The sequence below is a fragment of the Mytilus galloprovincialis genome, chromosome 1 (assembly GCF_965363235.1).
Source record: "Mytilus galloprovincialis chromosome 1, xbMytGall1.hap1.1, whole genome shotgun sequence".
Lineage (NCBI taxonomy): Eukaryota > Metazoa > Mollusca > Bivalvia > Mytilida > Mytilidae > Mytilus > Mytilus galloprovincialis.
In genome coordinates, this window is record NC_134838.1 from 39169619 (window position 1) to 39190513 (window position 20895).

General features: G+C 30.5%; 2 protein-coding genes across 9 annotated transcripts in view; both read right to left on the reverse strand.

The window, feature by feature from the left end:
- Positions 1-5006: 5006 nt before the first annotated feature.
- Positions 5007-6745, reverse strand: LOC143073748 (3-beta-hydroxysteroid-Delta(8),Delta(7)-isomerase-like). Its single transcript, XM_076249508.1, has 3 exons — positions 6392-6745; positions 6012-6048; positions 5007-5528 (listed from the first exon to the last, which is right to left on the reverse strand). Exons 1-3 carry the CDS (start codon positions 6681-6683, stop codon positions 5171-5173), a joined length of 687 nt encoding a protein of 228 aa, XP_076105623.1. The 5' UTR covers positions 6684-6745; the 3' UTR covers positions 5007-5170.
- Positions 6746-11252: 4507 nt separating this feature from the next.
- LOC143073759 (SLIT-ROBO Rho GTPase-activating protein 3-like) overlaps positions 11253-20895 on the reverse strand; it is a 62147-nt gene continuing 52504 nt past the window's right edge. For 6 of the 8 annotated variants that reach the window (XM_076249530.1, XM_076249546.1, XM_076249518.1 and 3 more), the window contains exons 17-20: positions 20454-20521; positions 18028-18208; positions 17591-17623; positions 11253-16864 (exon numbers count right to left, since the gene is read on the reverse strand). In XM_076249530.1, the coding sequence (XP_076105645.1) occupies positions 15760-16864; positions 17591-17623; positions 18028-18208; positions 20454-20521 (1387 nt within the window). In that variant the 3' untranslated portion in view covers positions 11253-15759. The remainder of the gene's footprint in view (positions 16865-17590; positions 17624-18027; positions 18209-20453; positions 20522-20895) is intronic. The other 2 variants (XM_076249538.1, XM_076249564.1) reach the window with 1 other exon arrangement.

Consider the following 20895-nt stretch of genomic DNA (forward strand, 5'->3'; position numbering starts at 1 on the left):
TTTGTTGCCACTGCATAGTTTAAATGAAAATACCGAGTTGAAAATTTCTATTACAAATGATTCGCTTGAACTCATTCGTTTGAACACATACAATACTAAGATAACTGTAAAGTTATTGATAACTTATAGTTACAAAATGTATATATTTAAATACATTGTTTCGAATTTGTCCGAATCTCTCTGCAGAAGACTCGTGTTGCTTAAACGTTGAACCATGATATAGCTAAAGTTAATTCGTTTGAAAAAAAAAACAATCTGATTTTTATTGCATACTTTTATGTGCTAAACTGTTTCTTGGAATTTGTGTTTACAAACATAAAACTTATTAACACTTTAGCGTTAATTAACAATTGCATTTTGTACATGTACACATGTTTGAAAACTAATATCTCCAAATCGTAGAAAATGCTATATTTCTCTGACGTTAGAAATATCCATGTTGTTTTAACCGTTGTTTAATTTGCAAGTATTATCCTTAATTGTAGGCCTCGTTGTATTCTGTGTAATCAATATTTACTTAAATATGTTCTAATACTTCAAATGTTATTAATGTTGTCTTCTTTCGACCCCGTTCAAATTTTCAAATAGTATAGACTAACGAGGAAATTCAATTTCAATGTATAATTCTTATAATTGATAAGCACTGACCAACGATGGTTGCATGTTTGAATCAAGAAAATATTTCATATTCTGGTAAAGTCATTGACATACAAAAAATAATAAATTATTCATTGGTAAGAAAAAATTGTGATCTTTTCATAACCGGACACACACAAAAAGCCGTATTCAACAAGAGTGATATGATTTGTACAATATATAATTTTATCGCCATTTCTATTATTCAGCAAGTTTCGCTGAAGAACACCTTCCTCAGATAAAACATCGATAAAATCCTTCTGACAGTCCGCTACAAGAATTTGTCCGTAATTATATACAGTTATACCTTCGAATTGTGCACCTCGTCGTTCAAATATCTCAAGAATTATACCATGTTTATCAGCGATAAAAACAATGTTATTGCTTAATTTAAAAACAAGATTTGAGTTCGAAGTTTCCGCCATTAAAATGTTTTCGCCGTTGAAATTGTCATTGTTTGGCAGTTTCTTTGTCGGATCTTCGATTTTTATTTGGTTTCGAACACCATCGTGTTCTGTTACTTCATGAAATATTTCTTCGTCCATATTAAACACAAGTAAATTTCCACTTCGAAGGAAACATCCAACCAACCCATCTTCAAATGGGACTTTGTATCCTTCTTGAAATTGTGTATTTACTCTCTTTGCTGCAGACTGTCCAGTCCAGAACCATAATTCATCTGCAGATTTTCTCAGCATTTGTTTGCTATTGACTGGTGGTGTAAACGTAAAACTCACTACCCCGCTGCGATTATAGAGACAGGCAAAATTCTTCGTGAATATCCACGTATTGTCGTTTTTGGCTGCAGCGATATCTATAATATTGTCTGAAAGTGAAAACGTGTGTTCTACTTTTGCTTTAGGGAATATTGCAGGCGTTGGCAACTTATTATCGCTTCATTGCATTCACCACTTTTGAATTTCAAGTTATTTAAAGAAGCTAAAGTCTTTCCCGTTTTGGTCAGAACATTGTCAAGATGGCTACCAATGTGAAAAAATCATCCATAAACTGCTGATCTGAAGAACTGTTTATGAAATCCTCGGTTGTCCTGATCAGACCAGCGAGTGACAATTGTTCTGTTTCTATCTCATTCAAGTAAGTATCAATTACTTTTACATCCTTCTTTTTAATGTTGTCAATTGTAGCCAAACTTTGTTTGTCAGTATATCGATGGTATAACAAAATACATCTTTAAAACTTTAGCGTGTGCTATTATATCTTTCTTCGCTCTATTACAGTGTTTATGGTACACATTTTCCTCTTGTTAATTCTGCAGTGTTTTTGAGAACTGATATTCTCGATTTCAAGCTTGCTGTTCTGGTCATTAAAATTTTCTTCCTAGTTTGAATTAATAGTGTCAGGTTCTGATAATCGTGCATACGATGGGATTTTTCTGCACATTCACTACATAAGAAGATATTACAAGGTTTACAAAATAAAGTCAACTCTTTTCTATGTTCCTCACATTCTTGTATTGACTTCACGTGAAGTTTGTCCAACTGATCAAATTTGAAGTTCTCAAGTGAGTAGTTCTGGAACGTTTTTATTTTCAAATGGAAGTCGCGACAGGTCAAGCATAAGTTTATCTTACAGTCAAGACATTTAGCCACTGCGGCATATCCTTCAGAACAGAATTCGCAAATGTCTGTAGCGTTATTGGCGCTTTGAGATTGTTCAAATTTGAAAGGATAAGATTTTAAACCGCTTACCCCTTTGTCTGGTACAGAAATATTTGTCCAACATAACGGACAAGTCAGATAATTATCTTGAACATCCAGTTTTTCGAGACATGGTGTGCAAAATGTATGGAAACAGTCTAAAAGCATTGGTTCTGTGTACGGAGACAAACAAATCCCACATTTTGATTCAATATCAGAATAGTGTCCATGCGCCATGTTGAATCGCTATAGCTTGACAACAACACCAAACAAGGAAACAAGGAATTAAAAAATTGTTTACAAGTTGGAGCTTTTAAAAAAAGTTGATATGACTTCAGCATCTAATCAATAGACCACTTTCGAGTCACTGGGAAAAATTCGTCAATTATGCACGCCTTTATTACGTAATTTACCAGATAGAGGGGATCGCCTGTATCCCTGCACTTTTACCGTTCATCAAGCGTCTTAGTGATCGTCATTATGCAGGATTAACTAGATATAAAGTTTGTTCTGTAAGTATTTTATCGCAATCCCCTAATGGCAGCAGTGCTATTTGTCAACTATGAGAATTTAATTTGTCGAATAATATGTGCTATATTGCAATGTAGTTTTCCAACCACTCTCTCAACATTGGAACGGAAGCGACGATGCCCCTAAACGCACGAATGATGTTCACCAAAACCAGAGTTTTTGATGGAAATGCATAGAACTCGAAAGTTGTCTATTGAGTTTTGTTAGTGTAAAAGCATTTCAACTTTTTGTATGCTCAAAGAATAAAAATGTGTTAACAATGACGATGTTCAGTATGTTATAATGGAAGTATAACTTTGGCTGAGGTATAATTTATCTTTTTTTTTGGTTTTAACACGCCTGTGGGTTTTTTCTCTGACAAATTGAAAAGATATTTTGGTTACAATACTTCACCAGCTGATTTTCCAAATACTTGTGGCTCTAGTTTTTAAATGTCTAAAGAATATGAAAATATTCTCTAATTTTATTTCTGCATTACAGAGTACGTATTTTGCCATCTAATATAAAAAAATAAATAAACACCCTATACAAGTCTTTTTGTCAGTCTTACTTGTCAAATTTATATACAATAAGCTTACATTAGGGGGTGATGCTCTTGTTATATTTTTGAATATACTCTTTCATTTTGCTTACTAGTTACAGGTGATTAGTGTTCAGACTAAACGAAAGTGACCTGAAGCGTACAACTTGTCCTGTTGAATTAAAAAATTGGTAATTACAGATCTCTAAATAGCTTCAGACACTTTTTCAGTCTACGACTTCGAATAATTTTATTAATCTACTATTGTTGCAAGTAAAAGATATGCTCTTATGCCTCTACACACCGTAGACATTACTGTCTAGTCATACTTAAAGTGTCACTGGTTTTGTTGAAATCATAGTTTTTTCCATCCAGGAATGTCACTGGTTTTGTTGACATTATAGTTTTTTCCATTCAGGAAATCAGTAAGAACATTTTTGATTCTCTATTTTTCAGTTATGAAACGTTGTTAACCATATTTTTTCTACCTACCTATCCTCTTCTTAAAATTAGGTTCTGGACTAAGCAATCATGTTTTAACGTTTTCCTATACGTTTGAATGATCTTATTGGAAGTTTCCAAGGTTCTAACTACGTAAAGGTCAGAGTTGTATTTATTTTGCCTATGTCATTGATTTTCGGTGGCTCAGTGGAACATGAAAGCAGGTGCCAATATATATTTACCAATAATTTCATACTATTAAAACAAAAACATAAGGCAGTGATATAAACCACAAATAGAAGCAGGCAGACACTCAACAGAAACGTCCCTTTTGACATATCAACAATTTAGTATATCAAATATATTTCAGTACCTGCGATTTTTCTTAGATCGGTTCTTTAAGCCTTTTTTGTTTGACTTTTTTTCTATTTCTTACTGTTATGTGCAATCTGATGATTTAAACCATTCCAACTAATTTGACTGTTTTTGTAACGTTATGTTGTTCCACCATTTTCCAAGCTAAGTAGAGGGTTGAGCGAGTTGTAGTCATGTGTTTCAATAATGTCCAGTTTTGATGTACGTGCCATGAAGGATAGGAATACCATAGCCTCGATATTTTCACATTACAATTCAGAAATTAAACTTGGCACAACTGATGGTAGATAAAACGGATACCTCTAAGTATGATTTGCTGTGCTAGAGAAACACAACCAAAAAGGGGTCTGTATGGGACATTACACATATCTGTATCGGAAGAAAGCCATTAAGCTATACTTTTACAACTTTTTTATAGTGGTCTGTGTATGGTCTTCTATAAATAAAGCCAACAGTAGTATGTCGCTGTTCAAAAGTCATAAATCGATTGAGAGAAAACAAATCTGGGTTACAAACTAAAATCGATGGAAACCAATCAACTATAAGAGGAAACCAACAAAACAACAAAACACTGAAGTACAACAAAAAAAAACAAACGACATTGCAAGGTAAGAATTTAAAAAACATCCTGATTTTCTAGTGGCATTGAAATTATTTCTTTTAGCCTGCCAATCGAATTTAGTAGCTAGAAAAATAACTAAAACTGATTTTCTCTGTAGCAGTGAATAGAATATTTTAAACTTTTTTTCCTTTCTTCTGATACTCAACTTTAATTATATTTGAATATGTACTTATACTATGCATTTCTATGGCAAGTGATACTGATGACTAACAACAACTACTTGTTTCTTTTTAGGGTGCTTTATTTTTTATGGTAAAAACATATATTATGCAGTGAAGTAAGGTTTACAAATACGAAGTTCTTTCAATCTATTTATTCATCGTTGCAATAAGATACCAATCTCTTTGAGCAATATGCAGTGTTAAATTTGGAAACAAAACTATTAAACTACCTGTTTTTCTTTTGATTTCTATTATTAACTCTAGAATCTGATATATTTTGTGAGTTTACGATCTTTGACATGGCGTGACAAATCATAATCAGTGGTACTATAATCCAAAATGAATTCAAAAATAGAAAATAAAACCAAAAATGTAGAGGATGATACAGTTCGCTGTGGATGAAATTATCTTTGACTTCTGTTAATAAATACAAGGTATCTCCGTATAGCTGGCAAAGGGAAACAATCAGTTGTAAAACATATCGGTAAGGACTGTTGGTTAAATAAGCTGCAACGGTCAGGAAGCACAAAGGACCATCAATAACTGCGGTTATTCCTTCCATGCATACAGTGAACGTGTCAGAACTGGAAAATACAAAAGAGACAGTTGGCAATTTATTGTTTAAAATACAGGAGTTGGTCAATTCGATCGATTAGTTGACATAATTAATTATCAAATGATTCGTGTTTCAAGCTTGGTTAAATATATTTTAAATGTTTGCGTGCACAAATAATATGGAAAAAATGTTAACACATTGAGTTTTTGTTTTTGTTTATTAACGGAATGTTTACCATGTTAGATTATCATGAGGGGGCTAAATATAAATGTATAGTTCAATGATATTTTTTCTTTCCAACAATTAACCTTTCACCACAATTTTATCAGTAGTGAAATACAGTAGCAAAGTGAGAATTCAGAAACATTTTATACATTTGAACAGTTTCAAGAGTGAAATACACAAGTGTAAATAATCCATAACAGATTTTCCCAAGGATATCAAATAGAAAGAAAAATTAAACGGTGAATAATTCTACAACAAATAAACAATCGACAAAAAGTATACTCACGTTATATAACGACTATCACCTTTACCATATTCTTTCCCTAAAACAGAGACAAAAAAAATAAATGGTCATGAGGAAGTACAAGGCGAGTTTCCTGATATACACCATTCAAGAGACACTATATTGTGCTATTGTTTATGATGAGCTTAATTATTTTCACATCTCCCATGAACAAACAAAATATCTATTGTAATTATAAATGTCTTCATAAACAAATAGTATTTCTGTAATATTCTTGAATTTTTTTTTTAATTATTCTCACTATTTTCAAATTTTGTTTCAATGAACCGCGTAGAAGATCATTTAAATAACCCGCTTTGATAACTATTGTAACAGTTCATAATATAGAACTTTCCTTATATAATGATGTAGATCATACTTACACATTTCTGCCAAATACGAGGATCCACCTGCTAAGGTTGAATGGTTAAAAGCAAAGTATCCCTCCAGAATTGTGTGGATGAATCCACAAATTGTGAACCAGCATAGCAACAGTCTGTATCCAACACTGAACTTCTTCTTTGTTGAATAAATCCATGTAATAATAAACACGATCAAAACTAAAGAGAAAAATATACCCAGTAATTCCTGGATACTGACCTTGTTCGGTTTGTAATGTGGAATAGATAAGTCTCTAGGAAAGTAGGGATGTTTTAAAATGCTATCTGATCCCATTGCGTTATAATATACTGTGGCTATATATCTATCATGTTTGTTCAGGATCGATAACTGTGTACGGACAAAAGAAAATATATTTATAATTGGTTGGAGCTTAAAAAGCATGTTTAAATAATTGCAAAATTATACATTTTAAAGATTCCTTTAGGCGTATTCTAAATGTATTTGCTTCTTCCGATGAAGTTCTTATTTATACTGGTTTCACTTTATTTTTGGATTTAAAAATTTGGCTATTACATGTATGTTGATTTTCAATTTATTCTGAAAAGGAACTGATCTGAAAAATGAACAGAATCTGAAAAATGTATATTACTAGTATTTGGAATGAATACTATATGTTAACTGCCCAAGTAGGAAAAAAAAAACACTACCAGGGACTCGGACGTCAGCATGTACTATGTTTCGTTTATAGCTAAATGTATTTATTGGTCTCATTCAAACTTGTGAATCAAGCTTTTGATTTAAGGTGGGAAATGGATAAAGGACCAAAGAGGATAATAAAGGAGGACTCACGAGTTGCTTTCCTTTGTCTGCCAGATTGGTACACCAATCGTGCGTTTCGTCCACATAAGACTTCGATTATAAAAACGAACAAGTATGTTAAGTCCACCATTTTTCACACTGATTAACAATGTTGAAAACGAAAGTTCCAAAAGGTTGTGACAAATACGGCTGAGGCAATGTTTCTCGGGCGGTAGTATCCTTAGTGTTACGAATAATTCAAGATATTTTTTTTACAGTCCAAAATAAAAATTCGTATTTTGTAAAATTTGTGTTACATATTAGCCTCAAGGCTTCAAAACGATTTTCCTTTCGAAAATATTGAAAAATATCAAGCCATAGCTAAAAAGGTCAATTTGCTACACAATGACACATTTGATATAAGTTAACTTTCTATGAAGGATGTAATTATTTTGATTGTTAGTGTTGCTCTTTACCTATTGCAAATTATTAACAATTCTGACAGTATTCCATTTTTTTTTCATCTTAAAAAAACTGTCCAACTTGTCATAAATAGTAATCAACTACTTTAGAAAAACACACTCCTCTTTTTGGACTTTCTCTTAGCTTTTCTGACTTCTTTCCATCGATCAGATATATGTCCATACATGTATTTTCTTGTTTTAGTTATTTGTTCATATTTGTGTTCACGTATTATGCTTCATTGTCTGTGCCTACATGAGAGAAGAATTTAACATTGTATGTCCTTTTTGTTCAAATTTGTACGGATTACTTTACTTATATGTTCTGACCAGACTTTACGAAGTGGAAATAAGATAATAGTTATCAAAGGTACCAGGATTATAATTTACGTTTTGTCTACATAAGACTCATCAGTGACGCTCATATCACAATATTTATAAAGCCAAACAAGTACAAAGTTGAAGAGCATTGAGGATCCAAAATTCCAAAAGGTGGTGCCAAATACGGCTAAGGTAATCTATGCTTGTGATAAGAAAATCCTTAGTTTTTCGAAACATTCAAACATTTGTAATCAGGAAATTTATAAAATGACCACATTATTGATATTCATATCAACTGCGAAGTTATTGACTACTGGGCTGGTGATACCCTCGGGAACGAAACGTTCACCAGCAGTGGTATCGACCCATTGGTGTAAATAGTTATCAAAGGTACCAGGATTATAATTTAGTACGCCAGACGCGCGTTTCGTCTACATAAGACTCATCAGTGACGCTCATATCATAATATTTATAAAGCCAAACCAGTAAAATGCTAACTTCATTATGTTTACATCTTTATGTTATGATTAAACTACTGGTATATGTGTTTCATGTTCAAATCTTTAAGTCCCTGTGTGTTATTAACACATCTGTACGAATTGAACTACTGATATCTGTGTTTTATGTTCACATCTTAAGTTCTGAAATACTGATATCTGTGTTTTATGTTCAAATCATTACTCACTGAACTACTAATATGTGTTTTATGTTGATATCTTTATGTCCTGAAATACTGATACTTATATTTTATGTTCAGTTTTTTGCGTATAGAACTGCTGATATGTGTTTAAGCCGTATTTGGCACAACTTTTTGGAATATTCACATATTCACATATTAATGTACTTAACTACTGATATGTGTTTGATGTTCACATCTTAATGTACTTAACTACTAACTACATGTATTTACATTTTTTGTACTGAATTACCGATATGTTTTTATGTTCACTCCTTACTACACTGAAACACTGATGTGTTTTATGTCATATTATTTTGTACTTAACTATTGTTATGTGTTTTATGTTCACATCTTAATGTACTTAACTACTGATATGTTGATGTTCACATATTAATGTACTTAACTACTGATATGTTGATGTTCACATCTTAATGTACTTAACTACTGATATGTGTTTTATGGTCACATATTAATGTACTTAACTTTTAATCTGTGTTTTATGTTCACATCTTTAATGTACTTAACTACTGATATGTGTCTTAATGTACTTAACTACTGATATGTGTTTGATGTTCATACGGGGTATATATCTCCCAATTGATACGATATTCCCGTGCTTGCATTTCCTATCATGATTTTCTTGATAGAGGTTTGCTGCTCACAAGGAAGCTATTAAACCAAGAGTTCCAAATGGTGAAGTTGAAATCATCCCTTCGTAAATTTTACGGACGCCATCACGAGTTGGTTGACCGTTATGGAATAACCGTTTAACAAATGATATCGGATATGTTCCTTACGTCGTAACTACAATCCCCTTCCCTTTCATGAATATGACCTACCGAATTAGACTATTTATCGGATTTGTAATCACATAAGCAACACGACGGGTGCCACATGTGGAGCAGGATCTGCTTACCCTTCCGGAGCACCTGAGATCACCCCTAGTTTTTGGTGGGGTTCGTGTTGTTTATTCTTTAGTTTTCTATGTTGTGTCGTGTGTACTATTGTTTTTCTGTTTGTCTTTTTCATTTTTAGCCATGGCGTTGTCAGTTTGTTTTGGATTTATGAGTTTGACTGTCCCTTTGGTATCTTTCGTCCCTCTTTTAATGTACTTAACTACTGATATGTGTTTTAATGTACTTAACTACTGATATGTGTTTGATGTTCACATCTTAATGTTCTTAACTACTGATACGTGTCTTAATGTACTTAACTACTGATATGTGTTTGATGTTCACATCTTAATGTACTTAACTACTGATATATTGATGTTCACATCTTAATGTACTTAGCTACTGATATGTTGATGTTCACATCTTAATGTACTTAACTACTGATATGTGTTTTATGTTCACATCTTAATGTACTTAACTTTTACTCTGTGTTTTATGTTCACATCTTAATGTACTTAACTACTGATATATGTTTTTTATGTTCACATATTAATGTACTTAACTACTGATATGCGTTTGATGTTCACATCTTGATGTACTTAACTACTGATATGTGTCTTAATGTTCTTAACTACTGATACGTGTCTTAATGTAATTAACTATTGATATGTGTATGATGTTCACATCTTAATATACTTAACTACTAACTTTTTACATTTTCTTGTACTGAATTACCGATGTTTTTATGTCACTCCTTACTACACTGAAACACTGATGTGTTTTATGTTCATATTATTTTGTACTGAACTATTGTTATGTGTTTTATGTTCACATCTTAATGTACTTCAATACTGATATGTGTTTTATGTTCACATCTTAATGTACTTAACTACTGATATAGGTTTGATGTTCACATCTTAATGTTCTTAACTACTGATACGTGTTTTAATGTACTCATTACCTAATGAGATGTTTAATTCATTATTTCAATGTACTTAACTACTGATATGTGTTTGATGTTCACATCTTAATGTACTTTACTGATGTGTTTGATGTTCACATCTTAATGTACTTAACTTCTGATATAGTTGATGTTCACCTCTTAATGTACTTACCTATGAGATGTTTAATTTTCATTATTCTAATGTACTTAACTACTGATACGTGTTTGATGTTCACATCTTAATGTACACAACTACTGATATAGTTGATGTTCACCTCTTAATGTACTTACCTATGAGATGTTTAATTTTCATTATTCTAATGTACTTAACTACTGGCATGTTTAATTTCATATTTTAATGTACTTAACTACTGATAATTTGATGTTCACATCTTTATGTACTTAACTACCGAGATGTTTAATTTTCATATTTCAATGTACTTAACAACTGATATGTGTTTTTTGTTCACCTCTTAATGTACTTAACTACTGACATGTTTAATTTCATATTTTAATGTACTTAACTACTGATATGTGTTTTCTGTTCACACCTAAATGTACTGATAGGTACAAGGATTATAATTTCATATGCCAGCCATGTGTTCCATCTACATAATACTGAACTACCAATGTGTTTTATATTCACATCTTTTTTTACTGAACTACTGATATGTGCTTTATGATCACATCTTTATGTCCAACAAATATTTTTGTTTCGGATTCATTTTTTTGTTTAATTTCATGCAAATGGTATTCTGTGCAAATCTCTAGAAGCCTGAAACAAAGTTTAGATAAAAGTCAACTGTGAAGATTTCGTATCTTTTATTCACGGTAAAAAGCATGCATATACATTTGTACCTATATTATGAGCATTAAATGAACCAATGTATATCTATGTCTACTAACTTCTATTTTCATTGGTCTAACTACATTCTAGATTATCCAATCATATTCACAATAAAAAAAAATCATTCTTGTATAAATGGCTAATTTTAAGATGATCATATTTCAATACTAGACAAGAATGACAGATATTTTAACATTATGCAATATATAAACAATATTAACTTATTAAAAGACCTTCTTGGCTACAGATATCTGTGTATCACAATTTTGTATAGTTTACTTTTATATTCTGTATTACATTATTTATGAATATATTCTTAATTCTATTTTTTTTCAAATAGACTTTCAGGTCTTGTATTTGATTGAATTTGACATAAAATTTTCAATAACAGATAAATGGACTATGTGAAAGCTTAACAATTCATCATATGATTTTGATTTATGATAACAGAAACATTGTCAACAAAACATTTGGTATAACCTTTCCACTTTCCTGAAGCTGTTCAAGAGGTCTTCCCATGAACCTGTATCAGTCCCCCTTATAGCAATGAAAATTACTTTATGTCCTTATATGGGTTATTCAGAGCATATTCTGTAGGGAATGTCACTCAATCACACATCAGATAGATATTTATACTTAACTGATTAGTAACTGGTAAAAAAGTTTCTCAGAAAAAATATTTGTATTTTGTCTTTATAGGATAACATTCTAGTGGCCATCTTGGATTTCACAGCATTAAATTATGAATAAAAGAAGATAAAGGGTATACATCAATGAGACAGCAACCCAAAAACCTAAAACAAACAAGACTCTAAAGACTTATTCTGGTCTTCAACAATCAATGTAACCATAAAGTATGGCAAGCTTTAAAGATTGCATTGAAATGTGGTTTAAATTTTCCATTTGAGTTATGTAAAATGTTTGGTGGAAGTAGACTTCACTCTAGATCTGTTCCATAAATAATACAAGTGGGCAAGCAATTAGAGAGATAAAATATATGAAAAAGGGTAAAATAAGTAAATGATATTACAGGTTGCAAAGTGATGGCTATACCCTAACAAACATTTCATCCAGATAAGCTAAATAGGTTTCCTTACCAGTTTTCAATTCTAAATATATCTTAAAATTATTATTCCAAGGCAAATCATTCATGATGTTTTCATTTTCTATAAATTTTTCTCCCATTATGTTAGATGAATTTTCTCTACAGTAATGGCTATCAATTACAATGAAAATTATTATTGCAGCGAGAATCAGCAAGATATTATTCAATGTTCCTTTCCCCTATACGGTACTGTCCAAAATTCAACAATATGTGTAAACACACAACAAAGCAATTCCAAATACTACACAGTGTCAAAGCACCATTTGAAGTGAACAAAATACAACTTTAACCAAAAAACAACGGATGAAGAATACTGAACCATTTTGAAAATGAACAGAAACAGCATGCATATCTCCCATTTCTAAGAAATAATGCTTTAAGAATATCAACATTTAAATGAAAAGCAATTGGTATTTCAACTATTTAAACATGTGTGACACTGAAAAAAAAATCACAATATGTATTACATATACATATATAGACTGCTTTGTTATCTTTTATTTTGATCATGGCTGTGTTTATAATATTTCTGTTAGTACATACTGATAGTGAATAACAGGCATTAACAGTACATGTCTTTTTGTATTTTATTAATTCTCTTTTGTACATGTTTTATAAACATAAAATTGCACATGAATTGAGAACATAAAACATCTGATTGATGAAAATTTATAAGCACAAAATATAAAATGAATATCTAATTCAATTCTTAAAATAATGCAACATGCCTGAAGTGATATATCTATGAATTTATTGAAATTTCTACAAATGATCTTGAGGTATTTAAACAATTGCTGATTCTTTGTACTAAATACATGTATTTATAAAATACAAACAGGATTTTCTAATAAATAGCTAAACTAAATACAGTCACAATGAAAAATTTACAATACTATTCTTTCTGATTTTTTAATAAATTACCAGTAAATTGACATATTGAATAACTCTTTGTATTTTTATAAGTAATTATGTCATAAACATTTTAACTTAGAGGAGTTTGCTTCCTAATCAAATGTGACAGGATACAGTAAAGGTATTCAAATCAATTTGCAAAAACTAGAAAAATAACGTGCTCAAAAAATGGAACCTCTTGCTATTATGCTTTAGGCAACATGCAGATATGGCAAAACATAACAATCAATGAAAAAGGAAAGCTTAAAAAACAAATAACATAATTATGAACTTTCTTTTATATATTGTTATATAATATTCCAAATAATAAATCTTGCCATTATTTGAATGTAATCTCTCTTTTTCCAATTACATATCCATTTAACATAGGTAGGGCTACTGTATGCAATGTAAATACTGTAATGAGTGAAGGCACATCAGCAATAGAAATTACACAAAATTACAACTGGTCCCCAAAATTGCCTAAATCCAGCTCAGACTAATTTTAATGCTCTTTCTTAAAATTTCTGTTTAGATATTTAAATCTTGTTATCCATATAAAGATCATTCAACACAATTCTCTATTGCCAATGCAAGTCACAATTTATTGAAGAATACCTTTTACAATAGTTTAAAACATATACTTGTGCTAAATAGGAATTTAAAAACACAGCTGTTTATTCTTGAATGGACCTGTATGTAGGCATGATTTTATTTAGTTCATTCATATGAGTAAATAGAAAAAATACTTAAACAAAGCGATAAAAGGGTTCAAACACACATCTATAAATGTATTTATCAAACCATTTGGAATGTACAGCTGTACATTTGGTCAAAGTTAAAAGCGTAACAAACTAGCTATAAATATTTAACCTTGCTAGATTTAACAATAACTCTGTAGCCTGAACAGTTTGGCACTTTGTTGTATTGCTGACATGGCACAAGGGGAGAAAACTCTTAAATACACACTATAGGATTTTTAAAATTTATAATTCTCCCATTATATACACAATTCTATCTAGGTATCTTTACTTTTGATATAATTCATAACAAATATTGATGTCAAAAAAATTAAGAGATTCTGTGTAAGTATGTGGATATGAAATTTAAAAAACTTCAAATATTATCGAGAAACCAGTTTGAAAGTTTTGATAATAGATTCTGCAAGGGCAGCTGACCAAAAATATAAATGCTGGGTATAAATATATCACATATAACAGTGAAGTCAATAAAAATTACAAAAATTTAGGAGTGAATGTTTTATGTAGCTTCAAGTAAAATGGAATTTAATTGCTTCATAAAATTGAAACAAACATTAAATAAAAAACAGATTATCAGAAAGCTTTATCAATGCTTTTTTTATTATGCAAACACTGAAAAAAGACAAATAAGGATTCTATATACGTTAAATGAGACATTGCAAGAAATAAAAATAAATATCATAAATAAAGATTGTAAATAAATGACATTTGTTTGATGGATTAAGGTCCACTTGAATTATGAAACAAAACAATATTGTTTGGGTTTGTATTTCCCACAAAATACACAGACTCTTTTCACAAAATACTTTACGAATAAAATAAACAAAAGTCAGAAATATTCAGTGTAACCAACGATTAATTTCAAACATAAAATATTTCGTAAGAGCCTAAGGTTGTCCCCCTACATAAATGAACAGGACAGTTTTTTAATGATCAGTACTGTGAAACTGTAGAGATATAATAGCACCATTCTGCTTTAGTTACTATTTTGAACACAACTTTTAATACAGTTATGACAACCTCACAATAAAAGATGTTAATCTAAGATTCTTAATTTCAGATGTCATCAAGAATATTACCAGTATGTATATATTGACTTTGAAATAATATATTGACAAAATGAAATTTATATAACAACAGAAAAATAAGAGAAAAACTTGTCGCATATTGCCTTTCAATGAAAATAATGATTAAGTCGATGTCAACCATTTACCTTGATAATAATTATAATTTTAGAAATTGCGTTTTCTTGTGCTAATAAAAAAAGTGTATGAAGGAGAGGTATAAAACATCTGGAGAGCATTCATAAGCTGTTGACAGGCATTAAATCACATAACAAAATTAATACATCTAATTATATTCACATGTTTAATGCTGTTATTTTGGCTGAAGATTGAATAAAAGTTTATCAAGCAGTTTATTTGTAAAGGCACACACCACTGTTTAAAGTATGAAATATGAAAGTTATGCAGACATTTGAACTGCAACATTATATTTTCATTTTATTAATACCTAATGATATCGCCAATTGTATATAATTCATGAATTATTTTTTCCCATTATATTTTCTGAGTTTATATTCAAATACTATTATCAGACAAATGACCAAACATTTTTGTATTATCATATAAAAAATTCAAACAATAATAAAATATGTTTTTCCAGATTATCTAAAATATTGAAGACGATAAAATTGCAAAAAGTACTAAACTATGACTGAGGTTGAGAATCATCAGGTGTCATTGATGTGGGAAGTGAAAATTTTCTATGTGGATCTGCTGGATTTGGTTTCTTCATGACTGGTGGTTTGACTTTCGGTGGTAGTTTAGGCTTTTCAGCCACTGGAGGTGGTGTTGCCTGATGAGTAGTATGAGCAGTAGATGGTGAGTAAGATGTAGGAAGGGATACAGGGGGAACTGGTACTGCTGAAGATGATATCGATGATATCGATGAAACACTCATTGACATGATTGATTCAGTAGTAGGTCTTGGCGATTCTGGAGCACTTTTACGTCCCTGTTGAGATTTGACATGGAACGTGGATAACAATGGTTGTTGAGACATAAAACTTGTTTCTAGCAACACATCTTGTCCTGACGGTGTATAAAACCTGTCTCCAGTTAATGTCCTTGGCATTGAATTAGCCTTCTTTAGAGTTCCTTGATTTGATTTTGCAAAAGTATCAGCAGTACTCGTAGGACTGTCTGGTTCACTTCCGTCACCAGACGGTGAGGAGTTGGATCCTTCGGGGAGATCTAGCACTAAGTCAGGTGTATGTTTTGCCGATTGTTTAACTTTAACGTTCGGTAGACTCAATCTTTTATCATTAATCTGTTGCATCTCCAGCATATGTAATCCAGAAACGACTTCCGCCAAAGCATTGTCTATATCAGCTGTCAATTCTTCTGTTATTTTTTCTACCGCAATAGTTTTTTCTGTTGCTTTTTTATCTTCCAGCACAGTTGTGTCACTATTACATAATGAAACTGTTGTTACAGTCTCTGTGGTTTCTACACTTGATTCGATCTTGTCATCAGGAGTCGTAGCTGGAGCCGGCGCTGGAGAGGGGACTTCAACAGAAAATGACACTGAATCATTTGATGATGAAGTATCTTTTGATTCTACAGACTTAGAAGTTTGTGATGAAGAACTTGAAGAAACAGAAGCTATTGAAGGACTACTTTCTTTAGGTGTAGGAACACTTTGTGAAATTGATCTCTCCATTGATTTGGAGTCCTCAGATTTAGTACTTCTTATTGTACTAGAGGACATGCTCATTTTATCTTCATCTAATAAGGATCTTTTGTCTTCTGGTCTGAAAACAGAAAATATAAATCTAATATAGAAGAAAAATTAGTATCAAGTTAGATATTGAGAATAATAATAAGTCAAGTAATACCTTCTGTATTTTATTACCATGTTGTTAATTTTATAAATCTCCAAGATAATTCTTTTTAAAGATGATTGTTTTCAAATTATCATAAAAAGTGTTAAATTTTGAAGAAAATTTGAAAAATCTTGAACAGTGGTTCTTTTATAACAATCAAGACTTAAAGCTTGTGTAATAAATACACGTATACAACTGGAAACTGAACAAATAAGTGTTGTTAAACAAAATCATGTAATACGTAGAATTAAAACTAAATGCCACATCTTTAAAATACTCAAATGCAAAGACAATCAAATTCCAGGGTTAAAAGCCAGTAGTATGTAGTATTAGTAAATGATCACTGCAGATTCTATTCACATTACAAGACTAACTTGTCATTCACACTTTTCAAGGTCAATTTAATCTAGGATATCCTTTTCTAAATATGCAATATCAAAAATTAAAAGCAGAATTCACATCGTTAAGCTGACCCCATCTGAACAAAAATATATACAGATTGCCGTAAAATTATTTTGATTTTTGTTTTTTTTGTACAGCAAATAGTCCACACACAAAAATGATGTATGCATTAGGATTAGGACTGGCAACTTAATATAATGTGATTTGTGAGTAAAAGCTGATTGTTAAATACTGTTTATTTAGATGAACTACCTTCTTAAACATGGAGATGATGATGATCCATATCTGTAAATAATTTCTAAATGTCATTTCTATGTAACTCTTCTTTTATCTTTTTCCAATGCAAAAGACTTTTATTCTCTGTTTAACACAGTCTATTTTAATTTTTTTCTTATTTTACTTGAAGGGCTTAAAGATAAATTACTTTACTGAAAACTCCTAAAGACTAAAGTTTAAATGAAATTTTATATTTTACTAATGAACTGAATATTGTGGTTCTCTTCAGTCCAGTATACCAATCATTTAAAACAAATCCTTGTACTTAATTCCCCAGATTTCATATAATTTTTTATCACCTTCCCAGCATATGAAAACTGGTGAGTATGTAACATTAGAGTTCTATCACTCCTACTTGTTGATACTTACAAATGTTTTATATGTATATATTTATCAGGAATGTTGATACTTACAAATGCTTTATATGTATATATTTATCAGGAATGAGACCTTCTTTCCCCTCACATACACCTTCCCACCAATCTTGAGACACTTTATTATATAAAAGTAAAGATCGTCCTTTCTTAAATGACAATTCTCTATCTGTTCTTCCATCAAAATCATATAATGATATGGCTTCAAAGATTTCTGAATCTACAATCAAAAACATACAGGTTCTGAAATGTGTTAAGAGATTTGTTTTGATTAACAATCATTAATAATAATAGAAAATTATTGTCATACCAATTGTCCTTATATGATGGTAAATTCTGGCTCAAGTTCAGTTAAATCAAAGCAGAGAAGAAGTACTAATCTACCAGTTTGTTTATACAAGATAAAGATACAAATGTTATGATCTAATTCTACCTCAACGTCTAGAACCTGTATTTCACAATGTACTGTAAATTTCAAAACTTAACAAGAGTATTGTCTGATGCTCTTCAACTTTATACTTGTTTTACTATTTTGATCTGAGTGTCACTGATGAGTCTTATGTAGATGAAATGTGCATCTGGTGTATCAAATTATAAGCCTGGTACCTTTGATAACTACTGACATGTATTTAAATAATTTTTTTGGAAAGATATAAGATTACAATAATCTGAAATTCACAGTACATTTTCGTGGTAAAAATATTTATAATAGTAAATATGCATCAATAATGTGGTACTAAAGGTCAAAAGGTCAAATAAATATACTGCTTTTTATATTTGGAGAATAAACACATATTGTATATGAAGTGTATCAAATCTAGCAAACTTATATTTGGGAATAAGGAATTGTGGTAGAAGCTTTAATTCATTGGGTTGCAGTGATCAGTCAAGTATATAATGTATGTTTTTGAAAATATCATGCCTGGATTTACAACTAACTTGTTAGTATGAAAATTCACATTTATCTACACTAAGTTTTAATGGGAAGTAAGCCATTCAAGTGATTGTTTTTCTTTTTTTCAATTCAATAGCAAGGACTAGCAGACTGAAATTATAATCAATCAAAAAACTGAAATAAAAAAGGAATTATGCATTTGAAAAAGAAACAAACTAAATACATCAATCTTTTTTAAGACATTTCTGAAATCACAAACATCAGTAGTCTAAATTTACAAACAGTCTCTGAACATTTAGATGAAACGTTTTACATCAGAAAAGTATAAAAAAAAAGTTGCTTTGTTTTATACCAGTTCTTTAGCCATGTTCAGAGACTTTCAAAATAAAAAATAAAAACATTGCCAAGTGAACACATGGGAATAGACCTCTTACCAAGAGTGGAGGCTGGAAAAGTAAGAAGAGCATGGAAGCAGAATACTAGACATAAGTTCTTCAACAGCTGGACTTAAATACAGATTTCTATTTGATTGGGCTAATAACTCCAATAAAATTTGAAAGGAATAGTACTTGAAAATAAAAGAAGAATAAATCCAGCTGCAAAGATTAATAATAAAGAAACACTGCAAGATATTTATTGATAAGAATCTGTATCACTGATCGATATATATTTTTATTTTACTTAAAATTGATAATAATTATTATTTTTCTTAAACTTTATCAATAAAAATAAATAAAAAATAAGTCAGTACACTTTATGAAAAAAATAAAATAGTATGTCATTCAAATTATTATTTTATCATCTGTAACATGACATTTCATTTGTCTGTAGACATTCTCTTTTAACCAATTAAAAAAGCTGTATCAAATTTCCTGACAAAACAAGCGCCTTCTACAGAATGATGACAGAGGCTAAGTGATAACAATGGGACTAGAGAACACAAGTCTTGATGAAAACTATGTCGACACTGATTAAATAGATATTACTTACAGAACATACCTAAACACAACAAAGTCCTCATTTATCAACAGGAATTTAAATACCTCAAAGTCAGTTGTTAACCCTACCTTTATAGATAATGTTTTACTAGTGTAACTAAAATTTACCAATTCTAATATCCAGTTAATGCAATCCAAAGTAAAATTTGATTTCTCAATACTTTTCTGTTAAAAGGACACAATTGGATATATAAGAAATTGCTAGAATTGCTAGTTTACAACAAGGAAACTGTGTTAATATAAAGTTTGATAGAGTCACATTCACCCATTCTGTAATCTTGTAAAAGATAATTAAAGATATTTCTTAAGTATACTGCAACATTCATAACATCTTATTGTCCTTCCTTGCTGTATGAAATGATGCAGTTAAAAATTTACCCAAAGACAATTTCTTCTTACAATTAATCAAAATTAGAACCAAAATGGAATGGAAATAAATAGTTCTTTTGTTTGAAACAAGAATGCTGTATTTGAGAAATGTTCTGTTCCTGTACAACTGCCATGTAATCATATAGAGTATGAGTACAATGTACATAATATGAAATTTCAGAGGTTTTGACGAGACAACTTACCATCATCTTCTTCCTCCTCATCACTGTGTATTGATGACTGTTCTCCTTCTGTATCATCAGCTACATCCCTACAAATAATTACATATATTATAATATTTCATTGTCTTTAAATTGGAAAGTGACACAAAAAAATCGAATATGACTAAAAATCAGGTCTTTGCATCCGTTGATCCTTTTGTATGTCATACACAAAGGCAGGACAGTTTCTGTTCCCCATAGCAAATTCTCCAGTGAAAAGATTTTCCAAGTTGTATGTCTTACAGCAGTAAAAAAAACATTTTTAATATTAACATGGTAATGAAGTGTTAAGGTTTTAATAAGTTTTTAAAAATATACATTATATTTTTTTTTTTACAATTCTGCATTCCTTAATATTTCTGTAATTTTCTGGATTTATTGATTTACCCATTGTTTGCTAAGTCTTTATTTTTTTTTTGCCATT